The 27,500-nt window shown below is 37.7% G+C and overlaps 1 protein-coding gene across 1 annotated transcript in view; it reads right to left on the reverse strand.

Moving 5' to 3' along the window:
• The window catches only part of LOC133634980 (tubulin polyglutamylase TTLL7-like), a 120,647-nt gene that overhangs the window by 496 nt on the left and 92,651 nt on the right, over window positions 1–27,500 (reverse strand). The window contains exons 13-17 of the mRNA XM_062027640.1: window positions 27,276–27,436; window positions 17,380–17,553; window positions 6,000–6,094; window positions 1,340–1,421; window positions 1–1,240 (exon numbers count right to left, since the gene is read on the reverse strand). The exon at window positions 1–1,240 is cut by the window's left edge and continues 496 nt beyond it. Coding sequence (XP_061883624.1) covers window positions 1,348–1,421; window positions 6,000–6,094; window positions 17,380–17,553; window positions 27,276–27,436 — 504 coding nt within the window. The 3' untranslated portion in view covers window positions 1–1,240; window positions 1,340–1,347. The remainder of the gene's footprint in view (window positions 1,241–1,339; window positions 1,422–5,999; window positions 6,095–17,379; window positions 17,554–27,275; window positions 27,437–27,500) is intronic.

A 27,500-nucleotide genomic window follows, 5' to 3' on the forward strand; every position in this document is an offset into this window, starting at 1 on the left:
AGACTTTCTAACACTGCCTAGGAGACAACACAATGCTACTATATTTATAGGACTATCATACTTTTGGTTTCATTATCAGAACAAACATATTTTATTTTCTAATTGTTTAACTAACAAAGGAAGACTTTTTATTATTTGCTATTGCTAATAACAGTCAACATTAAAATGAAAAATTAAATAATAGCCATTGTTAAAAATACAAATATTTTTAAATAATGGGAATTATATAATAATAATAATAATAATAATACAATACATCACAAGCAGAATACAATTATAGGAATATTATATTTAGTTTTATCAGAAAAAAAAAGTTTTTTATTTATTGAAGAAAAGTAATGATCCTGATTTGTATTTATTTAGGGGAACATTTTTTAAATATTTAATAATGGTCAAATATAGGGAAATAGTGTTATTTTCTGGTGATTATCAATTATTATTATTATTATTAAATATTTATATTTAATAATGGTCAAATATAGGGAAATCGTGTTATTTTCTGGTGATGATCAATTATTATTATTATTATTAAATATTTATATTTAATAATGGTCAAATATAGGGAAATAATGTTATTTTCTGGTGATTATAAATTATTATTACTAAATAATATTATTCATATTAGTCATTGATAAAAATACAAATAACCATAATTAGTAGACACTTTTTTGTTTATTATTGGATGATAATAATCATCACAATAAACTGTAATTTTTGTTTTATCACAACAATATTTTTTATTTGACAAAGAAAAATAAGAATACATTTCTATTTAAGCACTTATTACCATTTGTTGTATTATTATTAATAAGACTAAATCATAACAATACATGCTGGTTGTTTTTCTGCTGATATCGGATCGATGTGGATATTGACACCTGACTTAGTATCGCACAGGTGAGAAGTATCGCTCCTAAAATGGCTTTCAGACATCAAGAAAAAGAGATACTAATATTCTGTAAAGGCGTGAGGCATTCACTGCATGTGGGAGAAAACAGCATCAACATGTTGGAAGGTTCTCAGTCCAAGCCCTGGACCTTGGACCTTGGACCTTGGACCTTGGACTTTGGACCTTGGACCTGGGTCTCAGCGTCACACTCAGGAAGTCACCCGGAGGTTAAAGGTCATTGAGGCCAGCGTGACCTCACAAGAGGTCCATCTTGGCCAAGAGGTCGCGAGCGTGGAGCGACCAAAGCTGGATGAAGAACCACTTCATGAAGAACCCGAGACCAGGAGACACCTGGAACCAGAACCACAGCAGGATTTCATGCTCACATCTCCTGCGTGCTAACTGGTTCCATGCTAGAGGAGATGATAGTGAAGTCAGATTGTTTGATACCTGAGGAGTCAGCAGATGTTCCTATGACACCTTCCAGCGAGACAGAGCAGTGAGGCAGCTCCTGCTAACAGCGTTCCAGTATCTGCCAGGTACACACAGGTGAGCACTTCCACACGGGACCATACAGCTTGGCAGAAGGCCTCACATTTCATGTCATCATCCATGTCGGTATCCTTCTCAAGGCTTCATCCTAACGCGGCTTCAAGTCGATATCGTTCTAACGCAGCTTCTAGTCTGTATCGTTTTAATGCAGCTTCAAGTCGGTATCGTTTTAGCGCGGCTTCAGGTCAGTATCGTTGTAACGCGGCTTAAAGTTGGTATTGTTCTAACGAAGCTTCAAGTTGGTATTGTTCTAACACGACTTCAAGTCGGTATCGTTCTAACGCGGCTTCAAGACGATATCGTTCTAATGTGGCTTCAAGTTGGTATCGTTCTAATGCGGCTTCAAGTTGGTATCGTTCTAACGCAGCTTCAAGTTAATATGGTTCTCACACTACTTCAAGTCGGTATCGTTCTAATGCGGCTTCAAGTTGGTATCGTTCTAATGCGGCTTCAAGTTGGTATCGTTCTAACGCAGCTTCAAGTTGGTATGGTTCTCACACTACTTCAAGTCGGTATCGTTCTAACGCGGCTTCAAGACGATATCGTTCTAATGTGGCTTCAAGTTGGTATCGTTCTAATGTGGCTTCAAGTTGGTATCGTTCTAACGCAGCTTCAAGTTAATATGGTTCTCACACTACTTCAAGTTGGTATCGTTCTAATGCGGCTTCAAGTTGGTATCGTTCTAACGCAGCTTCAAGTTAATATGGTTCTCACACTACTTCAAGTCGGTATCGTTCTAATGCGGCTTCAAGTTGGTATCGTTCTAACGCAGCTTCAAGTTAATATGGTTCTCACACTACTTCAAGTCGGTATCGTTCTAATGCGGCTTCAAGTTGGTATCGTTCTAACGCAGCTTCAAGTTAATATGGTTCTCACACTACTTCAAGTCGGTATCGTTCTAATGCGGCTTCAAGTTGGTATCGTTCTAATGTGGCTTCAAGTTGGTATCGTTCTAACGCAGCTTCAAGTTAATATGGTTCTCACACTACTTCAAGTCGGTATCGTTCTAATGCGGCTTCAAGTTGGTATCGTTCTAACGCAGCTTCAAGTTAATATGGTTCTCACACTACTTCAAGTCGGTATCGTTCTAACACAGCTTCAAGTTGGTATCGTTCTAACGCAGCTTCAAGTTAATATGGTTCTCACACTACTTCAAGTCGGTATCGTTCTAACGCGGCTTCAAGACGATATCGTTCTAATGTGGCTTCAAGTTGGTATCGTTCTAATGCGGCTTCAAGTTGGTATCGTTCTAACGCAGCTTCAAGTTGGTATCGTTCTAACGCAGCTTCAAGTTAATATGGTTCTCACACTACTTCAAGTCGGTATCGTTCTAAGATGACTTCAGGTCGGTATCGTTCTAATGAGGCTTAAAGACAGTATCGTTCTAATGAGGCTTTAAGTTGGTATCGTTCTCACACTGCTTCAAGTCGGTATCGTTCTAATGCGGCTTCAAGTTGGTATCGTTCTCACACTGCTTCAAGTCGGTATTGTTCTAAGATGACTTCAGGTCGGTATCGTTCTAATGAGGCTTAAAGACAGTATCGTTCTAATGAGGCTTTAAGTTGGTATCGTTCTCACACTGCTTCAAGTCGGTATTGTTCTAATGCGGCTTCAAGTTGGTATCGTTCTAACGCAGCTTCAAGTTAATATGGTTCTCACACTACTTCAAGTTGGTATCGTTCTAACACTGCTTCAAGTTGGTATCGTTCTAACACATGGGAAACACCATGCACATGCAGCAAAAGCAATTATGCAAATGAGGCGATGACATCATCTGGACTGACCACTTTTCTCCCACCGTGATGACAAGGTGGACTACAAAGGTTTTTACAGTGCGGAGACAGAGTGCATTGGAGAAGTGTACTCACATACTGAATGCACTTGAGAAGTGTACTCAAATACAAAATGCACTTAAGAAGTGTACTCACATATTGAATGCACTTGAGAAGTGTACTTAAATACTGAATGCACTTGATAAGTGTACTCAAATACTGAATGCACTTGAGAAGTGTACTTAAATACTGAATGCACTTGAGAAGTGTACTCAAATACTGAATGCACTTGAGAAGTGTACTCAAATACTGAATGCACTTGAGAAGTGTACTTAAATACTGAATGCACTTAAGAAGTTCACTCAAATACTGAATGCACTTGAGAAGTGTACTCAAATACTGAATGCACTTGAGAAGTCTACTGAAATACTGAATGCACTTAAGAAGTGTACTCAAATACTGAATGCACTTGAAAAGTGTACTTACATACTGAATGCACTTGAGAAGTGTACTCAAATACTGAATGCACTTAAGAAGTGTACTCAAATACTGAATGCACTTAAGAAGTGTACTCAAATACTGAATGCACTTGAAAAGTGTACTCACATACTGAATGCACTTAAGAAGTTCACTCAAATACTGAATGCACTTGAGAAGTGTACTCAAATACTGAATGCACTTGAGAAGTGTACTCAAATACTGAATTCACTTGAGAAGTGTACTCACATACCGAATGCACTTAAGAAGTGTACTCAAATACTGAATGCACTTGAGAAGTGTACTTAAATACTGAATGCACTTGAGAAGTGTACTCAAATACTGAATGCACTTGAGAAGTGTACTCAAATATTGAATGCACTTAAGAAGTGTACTCAAATACTGAATGCACTTGAGAAGTGTACTTAAATACTGAATGCACTTGAGAAGTGTACTCAAATACTGAATCCCCTTAAGAAGTGTACTCAAATACCGAATGCACTTAAGAAGTGTACTCAAATACTGAATGCACTTGAAAAGTGTACTCACATACTGATTGCACTTGAGAAGTGTACTCAAATACTGAATTCACTTGAGAAGTGTACTCAAATACTGAATGCACTTGAGAAGTGTACTCAAATACTGAATGCACTTGAGAAGTGTACTTAAATACTGAATGCACTTAAGAAGTGTACTCAAATACTGAATGCACTTGAGAAGTGTACTCAAATACTGAATGCACTTGAGAAGTGTACTCACATACCGAATGCACTTAAGAAGTGTACTCAAATACTGAATGCACTTGAAAAGTGTACTCACATACTGATTGCACTTGAGAAGTGTACTCAAATACTGAATTCACTTGAGAAGTGTACTCAAATACTGAATGCACTTGAGAAGTGTACTCAAATACTGAATGCACTTGAGAAGTGTACTTAAATACTGAATGCACTTAAGAAGTGTACTCAAATACTGAATGCACTTGAGAAGTGTACTCAAATACTGAATGCACTTGAGAAGTGTACTCACATACCGAATGCACTTAAGAAGTGTACTCAAATACTGAATGCACTTAAGAAGTGTACTCAAATACTGAATGCACTTGAGAAGTGTACTCACATACCGAATGCACTTAAGAAGTGTACTCAAATACTGAATGCACTTAAGAAGTGTACTCACATACTGAATGCACTTTAGAAGTGTACTCAAATACTGAATGCACTTAAGAAGTTCACTCAAATACTGAATGCACTTAAGAAGTGTACTCACATACTGAATGCACTTGAGAAGTGTACTTAAATACTGAATGCACTTAAGAAGTTCACTCAAATACTGAATGCACTTGAGAAGTGTACTCAAATCATTTTAATAATGCCATTCATGTGCAAGTGAGAAGTTTTTGTGTGATGCTTCCTGGGACTGGGGGGTGAATCATAATCATAAATTGAGAGGAGAACATGCTCAGCAGTGGGAGTCAGGCAAGCAAACACCTGCATCAGGCAAGCAAACACCTGCATCAGGCAAGCAAACACCTGCATCAGGCAAGCAAACACCTGCATCAGGCAAGCAAACACCTGCATCAGGCAAGCAAACACCTGCATCAGGCAAGCAAACACCTGCATCAGGCAAGCAAACACCTTCATCAGGCAAGCAAACAGCTGCATCAGGCAAGCAAACACCTGCATCAGGCAAGCAAACAGCTGCATCAGGCAAGCAAACACCTGCATCAGGCAAGCAAACACCTTCATCAGGCAAGCAAACACCTGCATCAGGCAAGCAAACACCTGCATCAGGCAAGCAAACACCTGCATCAGGCAAGCAAACACCTGCATCAGGCAAGCAAACACCTTCATCAGGCAAGCAAACAGCTGCATCAGGCAAGCAAACACCTGCATCAGGCAAGCAAACAGCTGCATCAGGCAAGCAAACACCTGCATCAGGCAAGCAAACACCTTCATCAGGCAAGCAAACACCTGCATCAGGCAAGCAAACACCTGCATCAGGCAAGCAAACACCTGCATCAGGCAAGCAAACAGCTGCATCAGGCAAGCAAACACCTGCATCAGGCAAGCAAACACCTTCATCAGGCAAGCAAACACCTGCATCAGGCAAGCAAACACCTGCATCAGGCAAGCAAACACCTGCATCAGGCAAGCAAACAGCTGCATCAGGCAAGCAAACACCTTCATCAGGCAAGCAAACACCTGCATCAGGCAAGCAAACAGCTGCATCAGGCAAGCAAACACCTGCATCAGGCAAGCAAACACCTGCATCAGGCAAGCAAACAGCTGCATCAGGCAAGCAAACACCTGCATCAGGGGGCGGAGAGGCGGCGGAGGAGGAAGCGGCGACAGCAGCAGGGGTGGTGCCTGTGGTAGAGGCTGGTCCAGCAGCCAATGGTAGGCTTTTATTTGCACATGGCCATATATGGGCAGAGGAAATAAGGAGAGACAAGCACATGCATGCTTGAATAGACTCACAGTTACCACAACAACATGGACATCTTTTTCTCATCGGGATGCACACACCCACTTTACCTTTTTATCATCGGGATGCACACACCTAATTTACCTTTTTATCATGATGCACACACCCACTTTACCTTTTTATCATGATGCACACACCTAATTTACCTTTTTATCATGATGCACAAACCTAATTTACCTTTTTATCATGATACACACACCTAATTTACCTTTTTATCATGATGCACACACCTAATTTACCTTTTTATCGTGATGCAGACACCTATTTTATCTTTTTATCGTGATGCACACACCTATTTTACCTTTTTATCATTATGCACACACCTAATTTATGTTTTTATCATGATGCACACACCTATTTTACCTTTTTATCATGATGCACACACCGAATTTATGTTTTTATCATGATGCACACACCTATTTTACCTTTTTATTGTGATGCACACACCTAATTTATTTTTTTATCATGATGCACACACCTATTTTACCTTTTTATCATGATGCACACACCTACTTTACCTTTTTATCGTGATGCACACACCTATTTTATGTTTTTATTGTGATGCACACACCTATTTTATGTTTTTATTGTGATGCACACACCAAATTTACCTTTTAATCGTGATGCAGAACACCTATTTTATGTTTTTATCGTGATGCACACACCTATTTTTTTTTTATCGTAATGCACACACCTATTTTGTTTTTATCGTGCTGTACACACCTATTTTACATTTATCGTGATGCACACACCTATTTTACATTTTTATCATAATGCACACACCTAGTCAACATTTTTATCGTGATGCATACACCCATTTTACCTTTTTATTGTGATGCAAACACATATTTAACGTTTTTATCGTAATGCACACATCTATTTTATGTTTTTATCGTGCTGCACACACCTATTTTACATTTATCGTGATGCGCACACCTATTTTACATTTTTATCATAATGCACAAACCTATTCAACGTTTTTATCGTTATGCACACACCTATTCTACCGTTTTATTGTGATGCACACACTTATTTTACGTTTTTATCGTAATGCATACACCTATTGTATGTTTTTATCGTGCTGCACACACCTATTTTACATTTATCGTGATGCACACACCTATTTTACATTTTTATCATAATGCACACACCTAGTCAACGTTTTTATCGTGATGCACACACCTATTTTACCTTTTTATCGTGATGCACACACCTATTCGTTTTTACCGTGATGCAGACACCTATTTTATTTTTTTTAACGTGATGCACACACCTATTTTACCTTTTTATCGTGATGCACAAACCTAATTTTTTAACATGGTAAAAATACTGTTACAAAAAAGAAGATAAAAAGGTGGAACAAAAGCAGCTGAAAAGTCACGAGAAAACGTTGAAATGTTGACTCTAATAAAACAAAGCTGCTGTTTTTAAAACTGTTATTGCTCTAAAAATGATAATGAATCCAAATCAATGTTGTTATGAATTATTGAAGGCTCCAACGACTTCACGTCTAATATCACACTTTGAAATATGCTTTTGGGGACGATGTTTGTATATTTATTGTTTGCTGTATCGAAACTACACTTTTATTTGTCAAAAAAGCATCAAACAACAAAATGACAGATATGACATTCAAGCATTGAAAGTAAAGATAGTCATGTATGAAAGGCAGCCTTAAAGGTTCAACAATTATCTATTGCTTTTGAAAGAAATATCAAAATGTTTGTATTTTACAAAGTGACTTGCACACTTGCACACTTGCACACTTGCACACTTGTCCTGTTTGAGTGCTGAAAAGACTCTGAGCTCATGTCCACACCAACACATATTTGGGGTTAAAATAAGTGTACTTACTAAAGTGTCTACACACAAGTGTCGTTACTAAAGTGTCTACACACAAGTGTAGTTACTAAAGTGTCTACACACAAGTGTAGTTACTAAAGTGTCTACACACAAGTGTCGTTACTAGAGTGTCTACACACAAGTGTAGTTACTAAAGTGTCTACACACAAGTGTAGTTACTAAAGTGTCTACACACAAGAGTAGTTAAAGTGTCTACACACAAGTGTAGTTACTAAAGTGTCTACACACAAGTGTAGTTACTAAAGTGTCTACACACAAGTGTAGTTACTAAAGTGTCTACACACAAGTGTAGTTACTAAAGTGTCTACACACAAGTGTCGTTACTAAAGTGTCTACACACAAGTGTCGTTACTAAAGTGTCTACACACAAGTGTAGTTACTAAAGTGTCTACACACAAGAGTAGTTAAAGTGTCTACACACAAGTGTAGTTACTAAAGTGTCTACACACAAGAGTAGTTAAAGTGTCTACACACAAGTGTAGTTACTAAAGTGTCTACACACAAGTGTAGTTACTAAAGTGTCTACACACAAGAGTAGTTACTAAAGTGTCTACACACAAGTGTACTTACTAAAGTGTCTACACACAAGTGTAGTTACTAAAGTGTCTACACACAAGCGTAGTTACTAAAGTGTCTACACACAAGTGTAGTTACTAAGTGTCTACACACAAGAGTATTTAAAGTGTCTACACACAAGTGTAGTTAAAGTGTCTACACACAAATGTAGTTACTAAAGTGTCTACACACAAGTGTAGTTACTAAAGTGTCTACACACAAGAGTAGTTAAAGTGTCTACACACAAGTGTAGTTAGTAAGTGTCTACACACAAGTGTAGTTACTGAAGTGTCTACACACAAGTGTAGTTACTAAAGTGTCTACACACAAGAGTAGTTAAAGTGTCTACACACAAGTGTAGTTAGTAAGTGTCTACACACAAGTGTACTTACTAAAGTGTCTACACACAAGTGTAGTTACTAAAGTGTCTACACACAAGCGTAGTTACTAAAGTGTCTACACACAAGTGTAGTTACTAAGTGTCTACACACAAGAGTAGTTAAAGTGTCTACACACAAGTGTAGTTAAAGTGTCTACACACAAATGTAGTTACTAAAGTGTCTACACACAAGTGTAGTTACTAAAGTGTCTACACACAAGAGTAGTTAAAGTGTCTACACACAAGTGTAGTTAGTAAGTGTCTACACACAAGTGTAGTTACTGAAGTGTCTACACACAAGTGTAGTTACTAAAGTGTCTACACACAAGCGTAGTTACTAAAGTGTCTACACACAAGTGTAGTTACTAAGTGTCTACACACAAGAGTAGTTAAAGTGTCTACACACAAGTGTAGTTAAAGTGTCTACACACAAATGTAGTTACTAAAGTGTCTACACACAAGTGTAGTTACTAAAGTGTCTACACACAAGAGTAGTTAAAGTGTCTACACACAAGTGTAGTTAGTAAGTGTCTACACACAAGTGTAGTTACTGAAGTGTCTACACACAAGTGTAGTTACTAAAGTGTCTACACACAAGAGTAGTTAAAGTGTCTACACACAAGTGTAGTTAGTAAGTGTCTACACACAAGTGTAGTTAGTAAAGTGTCTACACACACAGACACAAACACACACACCTGCTGTCATGCACTTTATGTCCAATAAGAAGCCTGACAAAGCATCAATATGTGACTTGTTGTCATTATGATGATGTTTATCTTGATATATTAGACGTACAAAGACATGTACATTATCTTTACAACCAGCCTGGGAACTTTATTATTATTATCTTTGGTTTAGTGTTTAAAGAACTTTATTATTATTATCTCTGGTTTAGTGTTTAAAGAACTGTATTATTATTATCTCTGGTTTAGTGTTTATAGAACTGTATTATTATTATCTCTAGTTTAGTGTTTAAAGAACTGTATTATTATTATCTCTGGTTTAGTGTTTAAAGAACTGTATTATTATTATCTCTGGTTTAGTGTTTAAAGAACTTTATTATTATATCTGGTTTAGTGTTTAAAGAACTTTATTATTATTATCTCTGGTTTAGTGTTTAAAGAACTTTATTATTATTATCTCTGGTTTAGTGTTTATAGAACTGTATTATTATTATCTCTAGTTTAGTGTTTAAAGAACTGTATTATTATTATCTCTGGTTTAGTGTTTATAGAACTGTATTATTATTATCTCTGGTTTAGTGTTTAAAGAACTGTATTATTATTATATCTGGTTTAGTGTTTAAAGAACTGTATTATTATTATCTCTGGTTTAGTGTTTATAGAACTGTATTATTATTATCTCTAGTTTAGTGTTTAAAGAACTGTATTATTATTATCTCTGGTTTAGTGTTTAAAGAACTGTATTATTATTATCTCTGGTTTAGTGTTTAAAGAACTTTATTATTATATCTGGTTTAGTGTTTAAAGAACTTTATTATTATTATCTCTGGTTTAGTGTTTAAAGAACTTTATTATTATTATCTCTGGTTTACTGGTGGCACCACGTGATTAGTGCCAAACTCCACCCCACCCAAGAGGACATCTCCAACCCCATTTAATTGTTGTGCTGAATATTTAGGGATCTTTAACAACTAGTCCTATTAAGAATCCTATTATCTCTAGTTTAGTGTTTAAAGAGCTTTATTATTATCTCTGGTTTAGTGTTTAAAGAACTTTATTATTATTATCTCTGGTTTAGTGTTTAAAGAACTTTATTATTATCTCTGGTTTAGTGTTTAAAGAACTGTATTATTATTATCTCTGGTTTAGTGTTTAAAGAACGTTATTATTATTATCTCTGGTTTAGTGTTTAAAGAACTTTATTATTATCTCTGGTTTAGTGTTTAAAGAACTTTATTATAATCTCTGGTTTAGTGTTTAAATAAATTTATTATTATCTCTGGGTTAGTGTTTAAAGAACTGTATTATTATTATCTCTGGTTTAGTGTTTAAATAACTTTATTATTATTATCTCTAGTTTAGTGTTTAAAGAACTTTATTAGTATTATCTGTGGTTTAGTGTTTAAAGAACTTTATTATTATTATCTCTAGTTTAGTGTTAAAAGAACTGTATTAGTATTATCTGTGGTTTAGTGTTTAAAGAACTTTATTATTATTATCTCTAGTTTAGTGTTTAAAGAACTTTATTATTATTATCTGTGGTTTAGTGTTTAAAGTGCGTCTGTGCTGCTGAAAGCCAACACTGATAGAATGATATCGTGTTCAATCATCAACATGGAGATGTATCACATGTGAAGTCCACATTATTTCTCAAATCAAAACATTCTGTATGTTGAAGTCACAAACAACATTCATGAAGTTTGCTTCTTTGATGAATTTATTATGGCTCTACTGTAAATGTGAGGGTGAAAAGTATACATACAGCAATGTTAATATTTGCTTCCTTGGCAAGTTGACCTGCAATAAGGCACTTTTGGTAGCCATCCACAAGCTTCTGCTTGACCACTTGACCACTAAATTGCTGCAGTTCAGCTAAATGTGTTGCTTTTCTGACATGGACTTGTTTCTTCAGCATTGTCCACACCTTTAAGTCAGAACATTGTAAAACCTTCATTCTAGCCTGATTTAGCCATTCCTTGACCACTTTTGAGGTGTGTTTGGGGTCATTGTCCTGTTGGAACACCCAACAAGACCCAACCTCCGGGCTGATGGTTTTAGCTTGTCCTGAACAATTTGGAGCTAATCCTCCTTTTTCATTGTCCCATTTAAAGCAGCAGTTCCATTGTGGGAATTTTTCCAGTTCATTAAACAACTTTGTTTTTTTGTCCTGATTAAGAGGAATTATTTGATGGTTAAAAAGTAGTCGCCAGACAAAAAGGGTGGAAATAGGGCTTTGCAAAACCTGGAATTCTGGGAAATCCTGGAATTCTTTTGAACTTGTAAAAATGATAGTCTGAATGTCCAGGATGGTGGAATGTGTTGAAGGTGGAATGGTTGGATTGGGTTGGAAAATGTGGAAATTGTGCAACTTGGAAAAATGTCCCATTCATTTTGAATGGGGGAAAAATGTCCCTGAAAACTGGGAATTCTTGGAAATCCGGGAATTTTTTTTGTAATTGTTGAAGGAGAGCACACCATTTTGAAAATGTTGAATATTTTGGCGTTGGAACGGTTTGAATCGGATGAAAAATTGTGAAACTTTGAAAAATGTCCCATGAAAATGTGGACATTTTGGGAAAAGTGGGATTTTTTTTTTTTTTAGAAAATGTTAAGACTTGAGTTTGGAGCTAATCCTCCTTTTTCATTGTCCCATTTAAAGCAGCAGTTCCATTGGCAGCAAAACAGGCCCAGAGCATAATACTACCACCACCATGCTTGACGGTAGGCATGGTGTTCCTGGGATTACAGGCCTCACCTTTTCTCCTCCAAACATATTGCTGGGTGTTGTGGCCAAACAGCTCCATTTTTGTTCCATCTAACCACAGAACTTTCCTCCAGAAGGTCTTATCTTTGTCCATGTGATGTCAGGTGAAACTAAAATATGAACATTGCTGTATGCATACTTTTCACCCTCACATTTTCAGTAGAGCCATAATAAATTCATCAAAGAAGCAAACTTCATGAATGTTTTTTGTGAGCAACAAGTATGTGCTCCAATCACTACATCACAAACAAATAAGAATGATTGTAAAGTCAAGACATGATGTTCTTTACACGTGTATGTACACTTTTGACCATGACTGTGTGGGTGTGGCCATGGCCTGAGGTGTGTGATTAGTCAAAGTTGCTTTAATTGGCGTAAGTCAGAGATGTCCAAAGTGTTGCGGCCCGCAGGTCATTTTTTTAACGGCCCCACGGCACATTCTAAAAATACGATAACATTTTTTTTTAAAACATAAAATGTCGAATAAAAGAGTAAACAGGTGACAATAAAATGTTGCTATGTTGACTCTAATAACACTAAGCTGTCATGCAGGCTGTTTGTTTCTTTAAAACATAATAATGAATCAAAAACAATGTCATTATGAATTATTGACCTATTCAAGGCTCCAATTAGGTCACATTAAATATTCCACTTTGAGATATTTTTTGGGGAAAATGTTGCATATTTTGTGTTTGCCATATAAAAAAAAACATGTTTTTTTGTTTTTTTTTAAAGAAGGGCCTAAGATGAACAAACAAGGAACATAATAAACAACAATACAAGTTATAATTGACGGATAGATCTGAAGTTGATCTCGAGAATATTGTGTTAACAGAAAAAAAAAAAAAGTATGATTTATTTTTTAACACTTTACTGAGCAGGACCCTTTTGGATCCCCAATCATTTTAGTGGGACTTTTTTTTTTTTGAAGTGTCACTGCTCAAAAAATAATAACACATTAAAATCAATGTTGTTATAAGTTATGTTATGAGCTCCAATTATTATATAATCTGAAATGTTCCACTTTAAAATTTTATTGGGGGAAAATAGTTCATATTTTCTGTTTTTTCCATAAAAAACTGGGTTTTCTTTGACAAAAAGTGTGTTAATAATGAATCAAAAACAATGTCATTATGAATTATTGACCTATTCAAGGCTCCAATTAGGTCACATTAAATACTCCACTTTGAGATATTTTTTGGGGAAAATGTTGCATATTTTGTGTTTGCCATATAAAAAAAAATATGTTTTTTTGTTTTTTTTTAAAGAAGGTCCTAAGATGAACAAACAAGGAACATAATAAACAACAATACAAGTTATAATTGACGGATAGATCTGAAGTTGATCTCGAGACTATTGTGTTAACAGTTTAAAAAAAAAAACAATTTATTTTTTAACACTTTACTGAGCAGGACCCTTTTGGATCCCCAATCATTTTAGTGGGACTTTTTTTTTTTGAAGTGTCATTGCTCAAAAAATAATAATACATTAAAATCAATGTTGTTATAAGTTATGTTATGAGCTCCAATTATTATATAATCTGAAATGTTCCACTTTAAAATTTTATTGGGGGAAAATAGTTCATATTTTGTGTTTTTTCCATAAAAAACTGGGTTTTCTTGGACAAAAAGGGCATACAACTTCAATCTAAAAAACAAAAACCTTATATTGACAGATATACCTAATGTTGATCTAGATATTTAAACTTTGAATAATAATAATAATAATAATACTAAATAATTACATTTTTTTTTAACCTAAACCCTTTGGAGTCCCCGGTATCAGGAGGCCTAAATGTATATTTTTTATACATATATTGTATTGGTTTTTAAAATAAAAAATATCAAAATGGCCCCCGCTATGTGCGGCCCTCAGTGGAAAAAGTTTGGACACCCCTGGCGTAAGTGAAGTTGCAACATGGCAACAATGACAGCCAGGTCGTCTGTGCGCTGCCCTGAAGATGGTGAGTGCTACTTCAAATATTACCAAGCAGGCCGCCAGAAAAAAGACTCTCTCTCTCTCTCAGGGTCATCTGCTGCTCATCTGGGCTCTAATTGAATGAAGCGGCCCTCGGGGGGGCCCCTGGCTAAACTGAGCACTAATCTGTGGGCCGTTTTTTTCCTATTAACGGCCCTTTGGCCCCGCCCACTCTCCCCTGTGCTGGTCCACTCCCCGGATGTTCCTGCAGGGACCGCGCTGACAGGAAATGATTTTTCTGGCCTTTATTAAATCCTTTTTTTGTGACGAGACGATGGCTCCGAGCCTCCTTCTGACGAGTGTTTCCTGGGAAATTAAAACCTCCAACACCGTCTTGACCGCGTGAAGGTGTTTCCCGACGTGTCCCGGGAATTTCAGGTGACATTTCAGGGGTTTTTTAAACCCAGTTAGTCGTGACAATTGATGCTAAATGTCACTCAAATAACTTACTGTAGATTCGGGACTATTTTTTCCCTACGCTTTGGACCCTGCGGCTTATAAAACGCTGCGGCTAATTCATGCATTTTTCTTCGCTAACAACCATGAAGCTAATAGTTTCCATTAAACACAAGCGAACACACCTAAATGCTGCATTTTTGTTTGTGCTACGGCGCAATCTTTTGGACGGGTTCGCTCACTGCAGGCGCAGCCAGGTGAGTGCCTACAAGGGTTTTCTGCCGTTTAGAGCTTTGAACCGGAAGTAGAAGTGGCGTTCTGTCTTCTAGCCGTCCATGGCGTTTCTACTCGTAGGGATTCTTCATTAAAGTTTTACAATATAACTAAAACTATTCTTACTTACTAAAGCGTCCCATGTGTGATGTCTGTAGGAGTGTTTTCATGCTTATTTCTACCTGCTATTGTAATGTAATCAAGCTAGCGTCGTTAGCATTAGCTAATATGCTAACACGTTTACGAGTGTCTGTGTTAGTATTATTAACTTACATTCTCTTTGTGTCGTTTCAGTTACACAAATTCTTCAGTAAATTCACCAAATCACTTCTGTTTTGTGTTACAGTGCCCTTCTTTTTAGTCCTTTCAACCGGAAGTAGAAGTGCCGTTCCGTCTTCTAGCCGTCCATGGCGTTTCTACTCGTATGGATTCTTCATTCAAGTTTTACAATATAACTAAAACAATTCTTACTTACTAAAGTGTCCCATGTGTGATGTCTGTAGGAGTGTTTTCATGCATATTTCTACCTGCTATCGTAATATAATCAAGCTGGCGTCGTTAGCATTAGCTAATATGTTAACAGGTTTACGAGTGTCTGTGTTAGTATTATTAACTTACATTCTTTTTCTGTTGTTTCAGTTACACAAATTTCTCAGTAAATTCACCAAATCACTTCTGTTTTGTGTTACAGTGCCCTTCTTTTTAGTCCTTTCAACCGGAAGTAGAAGTGCCGTTCCGTCTTCTAGCCGTCCATGGCGTTTCTACTCGTATGGATTCTTCATTAAAGTTTTACAATATAACTAAAACTATTCTTACTTACTAAAACATCCCATGTGTGATGTCTGTAGGAGTGTTTTCATGCATATTTCTACCTGCTATCGTAATGTAATCAAGCTGGCGTCGTTAGCATTAGCTAATATGCTAACATGTTTACGAGTGTCTGTGTTAGTATTAACTTACAAAGGCATTCTTTTTCTGTTCTTTCAGTTACACAAATTTCTCAGTAAATTCACCAAATCACTTCTGTTTTGTGTTACAGTGCCCTTCTTTTTAGTCCTTTCAACCGGAAGTAGAAGTGCCGTTCCGTCTTCTAGCCGTCCATGGCGTTTCTACTCGTATGGATTCTTCATTCATCACTCCAAGCGACGTTTGTAAGTTTTACAATATAACTAAAACTATTCTTAATTACTAAAGCGTCCCATGTGTGATGTCTGTAGGAGTGTTTTCATGCATATTCGTACGTGCTGTCGTAATGTAATCAAGCTAACATCGTTAGCATTAGCTAATATGCTAACAAATCACTCCAAGCAATGTTTGTAAGTTTTACAATATAACTAAAACAATTCCTACTTACTAAAGTGTTCCATGTGTGATGTCTGTAGGAGTGTTTTCATGCATATTTGTACCTGCTATCATAATGTAATCAAGCTAGCGTTGTTAGCTTTAGCTAATATGCTAACAAATCACTCCAAACAATGTTTGTAAGTTTTACAATATAACTAAAACTTTTCTTACTTACTAAAGCGTCCCATGTGAGATGTCTGTAGGAGTGTTTTCATACAAATTCGTACGTGCTGTCGTAATGTAATCAAGCTAGCATCGTTAGCATTAGCTAATATGCTAACAAATCACTCCAAGCAACGTTTGTAAGTTTTACAATATAACTAAAACTATTCTTACTTACTAAAGTGTCCCATGTGTGATGTCTGTAGGAGTGTTTTCATGCATATTTGTACATGCTGTCATAATGTAATCAAGCTAGCGTCGTTATCATTAGCTAATACGCTAACACGTTTGCGAGTGTCTGTGTGAGTATTATTATTTTACAATGACATTCTTTTTGTATTGTTTCACTTTCACAAATTCCTCAGTAAATTCAGCAAAACGTCAGCGTGGAGTTATTGAGTCTGTTTAGCTGATTGGAGAGCTTGCTTGCGCAGCTAGTGGCTCCATGACGACGACCTCTGTTTTGTTTGATCAGCCGTTTTACTGCCTTGTTTGGAAACAATTAAATAAATATTTCTGCGTAAATAAGTAATTTCCCAACGTATATATCTGCAACTTATAGTCCGGCGCGTCTTATATATGGAAACATTTGTTCCTAACATTTAGCGGGTGCGGCTTATACACCACCGTGCGCTCTATAGTGGTGAAAGTAGGGTATATTCACTGTTACTCAATAAAAATGACAACTTGTGTGTGCAAACTGAGAGCGACTACCAGATCAGACGTCCTAAATCCTGTCCTGTTCCAACGTATGCAGAAAGCCAAGAAGCTCCTCAGACTTCCCAGGGATGCTGTCAGGTCCTCACCTGGTGTCGTCCCATTCGGGGCTGAGGCCGGTCAAAGAGCCGCGGGACTCGGAGACGAACTTGTAGACCACCAGTAAACAGTCGCGGCACAGCTGCACCAGCCTGCGGCAGCAGTGACGCTCCTCGGGCGAGATCACCTCGCTGCTCTTGCTGAAGATGCTCTCCCAGGACCACCTGGACAAGGACCAGCATCCCCGCATGTTACACATGATTATCATGAGCTCATCACTCACACAATGACAATCACCTTTCATTACGTCCTTTAAAGCAGGGCTGTCAAACGTACGGCCCGCAAACTGGTATTATCCGGCCCGCGGGATGAGTTTGCCAAGTTTAAAAATGAGCCCAAACTGCGGTTCTAAATGTGTCCACTATGTGTCGCAATAGCAATTTTTTGTATCTTTGTAGATGATGCTACATATGTATAAATTCATAAATTATGAATGTATGAAATTATTTCATAAATAATCCACATTCTAAATGTGTCCACTAGATGTCGCAATAGCAATTATACATATGTAAAAAAATAAAATAAACCACATGTATTTATTATTTCATAAATTAAATTATTTCATAAATTATGAATTTATGAAATTATTTCACAAATTATTTCATATTTAAATAAACCACATTCTAAATGTGTCCACTAGATGTCACAATAGCAATTATTTGTATCTTTGGAGATGATGCTACATATGTAAAAAAATAAAATAAACCACATGTATTTATTATTTCATAAATTAAATTATTTAATAAATTATTTCATAAATTATTTCATATTTAGATAAACCACATTCTAAATGTGTCCACTAGATGTCACAATAGCAATTATTTGTATCTTTGGAGATGATGCTACATATGTAAAAAAATAAAAATAAACCACATGTATTTATTATTTCATAAATTATTTAATAAATTATGAGTTCATCAAATTATTTCATAAATTATTTCATAAATGATTTCATATTTAAATAAACCACATTCTAAATGTGTCCACTATATGTTGCAATAGCAATCATTTGTATCTTTGTAGATGATGCTACATATGTAAAAAAAATAAACCACATGTATTTATTATTTCATAAATTATGAATTTATGAAATTTCATAAATCCATAATTTATGAATGTATTAAATTTCATAAATTCATAATTTATGAAATTATTTCATAAATTATAAATTTATGAAATTTCACAAATTTCATACTTAAATAAACCACATTCTAAATGTGTCCACTAGATGTCACAATATCAATTCGTTGTATCTTTGTAGATTATGCTACATATGTAAAAAAAAACAAAAAAAACACATGTATTAATTAATTCACAAATTATTTCATAAATTATTTCATATTTAAATAAACCACATTCTAAATGTGTCCACTAGATGTCGCAATAGAAATTCTTTGTATCTTTGTAGATGATGCTACATTTGTAAAAAAATGAACCACATGTATTTATTATTTCATAAATTATTTAATAAATTATGAATTTATGAAATTATTTCATATTTAAATAAACCACATTCTAAATGTGTCCACTAGATGTCGCAATATATTGTTTTTTGTATCAATGTAGATGATGCTACATATGTAAAAAAAAAAATTACCACATGATGTTAGTGCACCAGTCGAGGAAAATGATCAAACAACATAAATACCATCCTGTCATTTGATTTTGATATACTTTTTTTATCTTGATAGATTGAAAATTGACACAGATGAGATGACTGATGAACATTATCACATCATTTATTCAGAAAGTATAAATAAGCACAAATAAAGGTAGAATACTATAAACCGCAACATGTAAGTGTAAAAAACAACAACAACATTATGATTTGTACATTTTCAGAATGTGCTTGTTCTATTTTTAAACAAAGAAAACAAGCTGAAGTTATCTTTATTTTGAAGTTATCGTGTTGTGATTTGACCAGTCCGGCCCAATTGGGAGTAGATTTTCAACAGGATTCTGGCCGTGTATTATTTGATTTATAAAACCTTCACAAAAGGGTTATAAAACATTGCTGACATGACATGTACCAAAGTCAGTAAGCATGCAGATGGCCTATAAGGCCTAAAATATTTATAAATCGATTGTTTTTAAAGTTATTCATTAATTTGGAATGGAAATGAATCAACTAAGTGTTTATAACTTCACCTTTATTGTTAGTTTTGAAGCAAAAATATTTAAAAAATGTTTTGTCTCCACACTGTTTCTGCTTGTAAGTGTGCAGTCATGTCCATGGAAAAATGGAGAATCTCAATCGGATGTGATTGGATTGTATTTGTAGGAAACAACTGCAAAGTGAAATATCTGCCTTGACGTATGATTCCAAAGCAAGTTATCCATCAATTTGCCCAAAGAAGAATGAAATCCGAGTGGACTTAACCCTCTTTAAACCTCAGACCTGAACCCTCTTTAAACCTCAGACCTTAACCCTCTTTAAACCTCAGACCTGAACCCTCTTTAAACCTCAGACCTTAACCCTCTTTAAACCTCAGACCTGAACCCTCTTTAAACCTCAGACCTGAACCCTCTTTAAACCTCAGACCTGAACCCTCTTTAAACCTCAGACCTTAACCCTCTTTAAACCTCAGACCTGAACCCTCTTTAAACCTCAGACCTTAACCCTCTTTAAACCTCAGACCTGAACCCTCTTTAAACCTCAGACCTTAACCCTCTTTAAACCTCAGACCTTAACCCTCTTTAAACCTCAGACCTTAACCCTCTTTAAACCTCAGACCTGAACCCTCTTTAAACCTCAGACCTTAACCCTCTTTAAACCTCAGACCTGAACCCTCTTTAAACCTCAGACCTTAACCCTCTTTAAACCTCAGACCTGAACCCTCTTTAAACCTCAGACCTGAACCCTCTTTAAACCTCAGACCTGAACCCTCTTTAAACCTCAGACCTTAACCCTCTTTAAACCTCAGACCTGAACCCTCTTTAAACCTCAGACCTTAACCCTCTTTAAACCTCAGACCTGAACCCTCTTTAAACCTCAGACCTTAACCCTCTTTAAACCTCAGACCTTAACCCTCTTTAAACCTCAGACCTTAACCCTCTTTAAACCTCAGACCTGAACCCTCTTTAAACCTCAGACCTTAACCCTCTTTAAACCTCAGACCTTAACCCTCTTTAAACCTCAGACCTGAACCCTCTTTAAACCTCAGACCTTAACCCTCTTTAAACCTCAGACCTTAACCCTCTTTAAACCTCAGACCTTAACCCTCTTTAAACCTCAGACCTGAACCCTCTATAAACCTCAGACCTGAACCCTCTGTAAACCTCAGACACACCCCCGACCGGGCGAGCGCTTCAACAACCCAGCTAAAACCCCGGGTGGTGCGTTTGATGTTACCCTCTTGCACTCCTTGGGGGGGTGGGAGCTGCCTCCCCCTGAAAGGCTTCAAAACTGTTCCATCCCGGACCTGTTGAGTGCCCACAATGCATCTGGGCCGTTTGATGGTGGCTAAGTGGCTCAGATAAAGTATCAAACGCCAGGAAGTGCTGCACTGGGATTTGGAACAGGCTTCTTTCTCCTTCACTGTGGCCCCCCGGTGTGTCGTCCATGTTGGGGCCGTGACCCGCTGTTAGGGGGTACCGCGGGCGTACCGGATCAAGCGGGGCGTGCTGGGATCACACAGCAGCTGCTGGTGCTAGCCAGGCTAAGCTAAACTAAGCTAATCCTCCTTGCTTCTTTTTCTTTTGACATTTTTTTTACGAAGTCTCGCTTCTGAAGTCTGCTTCAACTTCAGCCGCCGCTGAGGGCCCACATACCCCCGCAGCTGCTCGGCAGACAAGAGGGTTCACACTATTTGCAACTTGAAATGACAACAGTGTGAGAAATGGACCACTTAGCTGAAGCCCACCAAAAGGACCACAACCCCATACAAACTATACGGCCTTTATAATGTAATCATAATAATAATAACATTTAAAAACTGTTATTTCTCATTACTGTTTTAACCATTGTAATGCGATTAGAAGGGACATAAATTAATAAACAAAATTGACTCATTTCTGTAAACAAATGTTTACTTTTTTAACTGTAGGCAGAAGGAACACTTTAACATGGGTTCTATTTTGAATGTACTATGACAGGAAGTGTTCTTATTGTGGAGGAAAAACACTTCAACATGGGTTTTATTTTGAATGTACTATGACAGGAAGTGTTTTTATCGTGGGCAAAAGAACCATTTAGCATGGGTTCTATTTTGAATGTACTATGACAGGAAGTGTTCTTATTGTGGAGAAAAGGAACACTTCAGCATGGGTTCTATTTTGACTGTACTATGACAGGAAGTGTTCTTATCGTGGGAAAAAAGAATGCTTTAGCATGTGTTCTATTTTGAATGTACTAAGACAGGAAGTGTTCTTATCGTGGGCAAAAAGAATGCTTTAGCACGTGTTCTATTTTGAATGTACTATGACTGGAAGTGTTCTTATTGTGGGGAAAAACACTTCAACATGGGTTCTATTTTGGATGTACTATGACTGAAAGTGTTCTTATTGTGGGCAAAAGGAACACTTCAGCACGGATTCTATTCTGAATGTACTATGACTGGAAGTGTTCTTATTGTGGGGGAAAAAACACTTCTGCATGTGTTCTATTTTGGATGTACTATGACAGGAAGGGTTCTTATCGTGGGATAAAGGAACACTTCAGCATGGGTTCTATTTTGGATGTACTATGACAGGAAGGGTTCTTATCGTGGGATAAAGGAACACTTCAACATGAGTTAGCTGTTAAAATAACTCATTTCACAAAGTATATATCTGCGGCTGATATGGAAAAGTATTGTTGTCTTGTAAAATCTAGCGGGTGCAACTTATATACAATATTGGTGCGCTCTGTAGTCCACTCTGTAGTCTTATATATCGGTGCGCTCTGTAGTCCACTCTGTAGTCCACTCTGTAGTCTTAAATATTGGTGAGCTCTGTAGTCCACTTGTGGGCGGTATAGCTCGGTTGGTAGAGTGGCCGTGCCATCAACCTGAGGGTTGCAGGTTCGATCCCCGCTTCCGCCATCCTAGTCACTTCCGTTGTGTCCTTGGGCAAGACACTTTACCCACCTGCTCCCAGTGCCACCCACACTGGTTTAAATGTAACTTAGATATTGGGTTTTCACTATGTAAAGCGCTTTGAGTCACTAGAGAAAAGCGCTATATAAATATAATTCACTTCACTTCACTCTGTAGTCTTATATATTGGTGCGCTCTGTAGTCCACTCTGTAGTCTTATATATCGGTGCACTCTGTAGTCCCCTCTGTAGTCTTAAATATTGGTGAGCTCTGTAGTCCACTCTGTAGTCTTATATATCGGTGCACTCTGTAGTCCCCTCTGTAGTCTTAAATATTGGTGAGCTCTGTAGTCCACTCTGTAGTCTTATATATCGGTGCACTCTGTAGTCCACTCTGTAGTCTTATATATCGGTGCGCTCTGTAGTCCACTCTGTAGTCTTATATATCGGTGCACTCTGTAGTCCACTCTGTAGTCTTATATATCGGTGCACTCTGTAGTCCACTCTGTAGTCTTACATATTGGTGTGCTCTGCAGTCCGGACAATGCGGTCTTGATCGGGGCTCCTTCCTTTTTGCAGTAGCTATAATGTAATTGTCACCTGAGCTGAATAAATGTAGAATCTTCCAGACGGTCCTGGTCTCTGACTGTCGATTTGAAGAAGGCGGGTGGAGTCCAACCATCACAACAAGAAGGTACGATAAAAGGATGTTGAGGAAATACATTTGAGAAGTCTTCACAGTCTGCTAAACGAGCTGTCAATCACCTGAGAATCCCGGGTGACCTTCATTCGCACTTTGTCGCCGCAGAGTTTTGCGTCTGCTTCTTTCTGGGGAACTTTCAAGATTGCTTTTGTCACTCAGGTTGTTGCTTCCTCAAACAAGGTGCACTAAAATGCCGCTGCTGTCAATGAAAGTGGACGCTTGATGAATAACGGCCGTGATCTCCTGGGAACAAAGTGGGGACTTCATCTTCTCACTTCAGGATTATTTGGGATCCTTTGCCGATTCCTCAGTGGTGGTGACATGTGACTTCTCGTCCACGGCTCGTTGTTATGCCACAGTAAACACACCCTTTTCACTAGAAACTAGGGAAAAAAACTCAAACTGGCTCTCAAAGCGATGAAGCGTGTGAGGTGACGTCGACTTAAGCAGGACTTGAGTTGGTCGACATAAACGGCTTCCACTGTACGGTTGAAGAAGGTTGAAACTGTCAGTTTTCTTTCGGGGTAGGCAGCAAATTCTGGACTTTTATAAGTATTTACTGAAGTCTGACACCGGTTCACGTAAAACCAAATCATATAGTTCCATAATTTATAGTGCTGTCCAAAAAAAATCAAGTTCGAAATTAATCGCGATTCTTATTTGTAACGATCATTAATCAGGTTAATTTCTTATTTTTTTAAATCTGTCCTGTCCAGCCACTCAGACAAATCATATACTTGATGTAGATGATCATATAGTAGATGTAGATGATCATATAGTAGATGTAGATGATCATATAGTAGATGTAGATGATCATATAGTTGATGTAGATGATCATATAGTAGATGTAGATGATCATATAGTAGATGTAGATGATCATATAGTAGATGTACATGATCATATAGTTGATGTAGATGATCATATAGTAGATGTAGATGATCATATAGTAGATGTAGATGATCATATAGTAGATGTAGATGATCATATAGTTGATGTAGATGATCATATAGTTGATGTAGATGATCATATAGTAGATGTACATGATCATATAGTTGATGTAGATGATCATATAGTAGATGTAGATGATCATATAGTAGATGTAGATGATCATATAGTTGATGTAGATGATCATATAGTAGATGTACATGATCATATAGTTGATGTAGATGATCATATAGTAGATGTAGATGATCATATAGTAGATGTAGATGATCATATAGTTGATGTAGATGATCATATAGTAGATGTAGATGATCATATAGTAGATGTAGATGATCATATAGTTGATGTAGATGATCATATAGTTGATGTAGATGATCATATAGTTGATGTAGATGATCATATAGTAGATGTAGATGATCATATAGTAGATGTAGATGATCATATAGTAGATGTAGATGATCATATAGTAGATGTAGATGATCATATAGTTGATGTAGATGATCATATAGTAGATGTAGATGATCATATAGTAGATGTAGATGATCATATAGTTGATGTAGATGATCATATAGTTGATGTAGATGATCATATAGTAGATGTAGATGATCATATAGTAGATGTAGATGATCATATAGTAGATGTAGATGATCATATAGTAGATGTAGATGATCATATAGTTGATGTAGATGATCATATAGTAGATGTAGATGATCATATAGTAGATGTAGATGATCATATAGTAGATGTAGATGATCATATAGTAGATGTAGATGATCCTATAGTTGATGTAGATGATCATATAGTAGATGTAGATGATCATATAGTAGATGTAGATGATCATATAGTAGATGTAGATGATCATATAGTTGATGTAGATGATCATATAGTAGATGTAGATGATCATATAGTAGATGTAGATGATCATATAGTAGATGTAGATGATCATATAGTTGATGTAGATGATCATATAGTAGATGTAGATGATCATATAGTAGATGTAGATGATCATATAGTAGATGTAGATGATCATATAGTTGATGTAGATGATCATATAGTAGATGTAGATGATCATATAGTTGATGTAGATGATCATATAGTTGATGTAGATGATCATATAGTAGATGTAGATGATCATATAGTTGATGTAGATGATCATATAGTAGATGTAGATGATCATATAGTAGATGTAGATGATCATATAGTAGATGTAGATGATCATATAGTAGATGTAGATGATCATATAGTAGATGTAGATGATCATATAGTTGATGTAGATGATCATATAATATAATATATATATAATATAATATAATAATAATAATATAACTCCAAATAATGCTTTAACGTAAGTAAAGCCAGGCTAAAATCAATGCTAGCGTACATTGGATTTGCTATTGACGTGCTACTGATTAGCATGAGCAATTTTACACGGCGATTTCAACGCCTCCAAATGTGTTAATGAAACTACACCTGAGATGCACGTTACAATCAAACAGCTGCTGCGTAATAACTTAGAGCGTTAACAGGTTTTAGGGCGCGACAAAAACAAACTGTAGACGACTGCCAGCTGGACTCACAAGTCAATGTGAGTCCAGACTGTGAGAACTGCAGGTGAGAGTCCAGACTGTGACAACTACCCAGTGTTGGAGAAGCAGTTCCACAGTCCCTGAGTCCAGACTGTGAGACTTACCCAGTGTTGGAGAAGCAGTTCCACAGTCCCTGAGTCCAGACTGTGAGACCTACCCAGTGTTGGAGAAGCAGTTCCACAGTCCCCGAGTCTAGACTGTGACAACTACCCAGTGTTGGAGAAGCAGTTCCACAGTCCCTGAGTCCACACTGTGACAACTACCCAGTGTTGGAGAAGCAGTTCCACAGTCCCTGAGTCCAGACTGTGACAACTACCCAGTGTTGGAGAAGCAGTTCCACAGTCCCTGAGTCCAGACTGTGAGACCTACCCAGTATTGGAGAAGCAGTTCCACAGTCCCTGAGTCCAGACTGTGAGACCTACCCAGTGTTGGAGAAGCAGTTCCACAGTCCCTGAGTCCAGACTGTGAGACTTACCCAGTGTTGGAGAAGCAGTTCCACAGTCCCTGAGTCCAGACTGTGAGACCTACCCAGTGTTGGAGAAGCAGTTCCACAGTCCCTGAGTCCAGACTGTGAGACCTACCCAGTATTGGAGAAGCAGTTCCACAGTCCCTGAGTCCAGACTGTGAGACCTACCCAGTGTTGGAGAAGCAGTTCCACAGTCCCTGAGTCCAGACTGTGAGACTTACCCAGTGTTGGAGAAGCAGTTCCACAGTCCCTGAGTCCAGACTGTGAGACCTACCCAGTATTGGAGAAGCAGTTCCACAGTCCCTGAGTCCAGACTGTGAGACTTACCCAGTGTTGGAGAAGCAGTTCCACAGTCCCTGAGTCCAGACTGTGAGACTTACCCAGAGTTGCAGAAGCAGTTCCACAGTCCCTGAGTCCAGACTGTGAGACCTACCCAGTGTTGGAGAAGCAGTTCCACAGTCCCTGAGTCCAGACTGTGAGACCTACCCAGTATTGGAGAAGCAGTTCCACAGTCCCTGAGTCCAGACTGTGAGACCTACCCAGTGTTGGAGAAGCAGTTCCACAGTCCCTGAGTCCAGACTGTGAGACTTACCCAGTGTTGGAGAAGCAGTTCCACAGTCCCTGAGTCCAGACTGTGAGACCTACCCAGTATTGGAGAAGCAGTTCCACAGTCCCTGAGTCCAGACTGTGAGACTTACCCAGTGTTGGAGAAGCAGTTCCACAGTCCCTGAGTCCAGACTGTGAGACCTACCCAGTGTTGGAGAAGCAGTTCCACAGTCCCTGAGTCCAGACTGTGAGACCTACCCAGTATTGGAGAAGCAGTTCCACAGTCCCTGAGTCCAGACTGTGAGACCTACCCAGTGTTGGAGAAGCAGTTCCACAGTCCCTGAGTCCAGACTGTGAGACTTACCCAGTGTTGGAGAAGCAGTTCCACAGTCCCTGAGTCCAGACTGTGAGACCTACCCAGTATTGGAGAAGCAGTTCCACAGTCCCTGAGTCCAGACTGTGAGACTTACCCAGTGTTGGAGAAGCAGTTCCACAGTCCCTGAGTCCAGACTGTGAGACCTACCCAGTGTTGGAGAAGCAGTTCCACAGTCCCTGAGTCCAGACTGTGACAACTACCCAGTGTTGGAGAAGCAGTTCCACAGTCCCTGAGTCCAGACTGTGAGACTTACCCAGAGTTGGAGAAGCAGTTCCACAGTCCCTGGCCGTGACTCCACAGCAGCCTGCTGAAGACGCGGTTGAAGAGGCGATACAGGTGGAGGCTTTCCACATCTAGCTCCTTCCAGATGCGCTGCAGGGCCGAGCGCACGTTGGTCCTCACGATGTCCAGAACCTGACAGAAGAACCAACTCTTTCAGTTCATGGATGTGGAGACTTGTTGGTTCTCATACTGACTT

This window comes from Entelurus aequoreus, linkage group LG19, assembly GCF_033978785.1.
Source record: "Entelurus aequoreus isolate RoL-2023_Sb linkage group LG19, RoL_Eaeq_v1.1, whole genome shotgun sequence".
NCBI lineage: Eukaryota > Metazoa > Chordata > Actinopteri > Syngnathiformes > Syngnathidae > Entelurus > Entelurus aequoreus.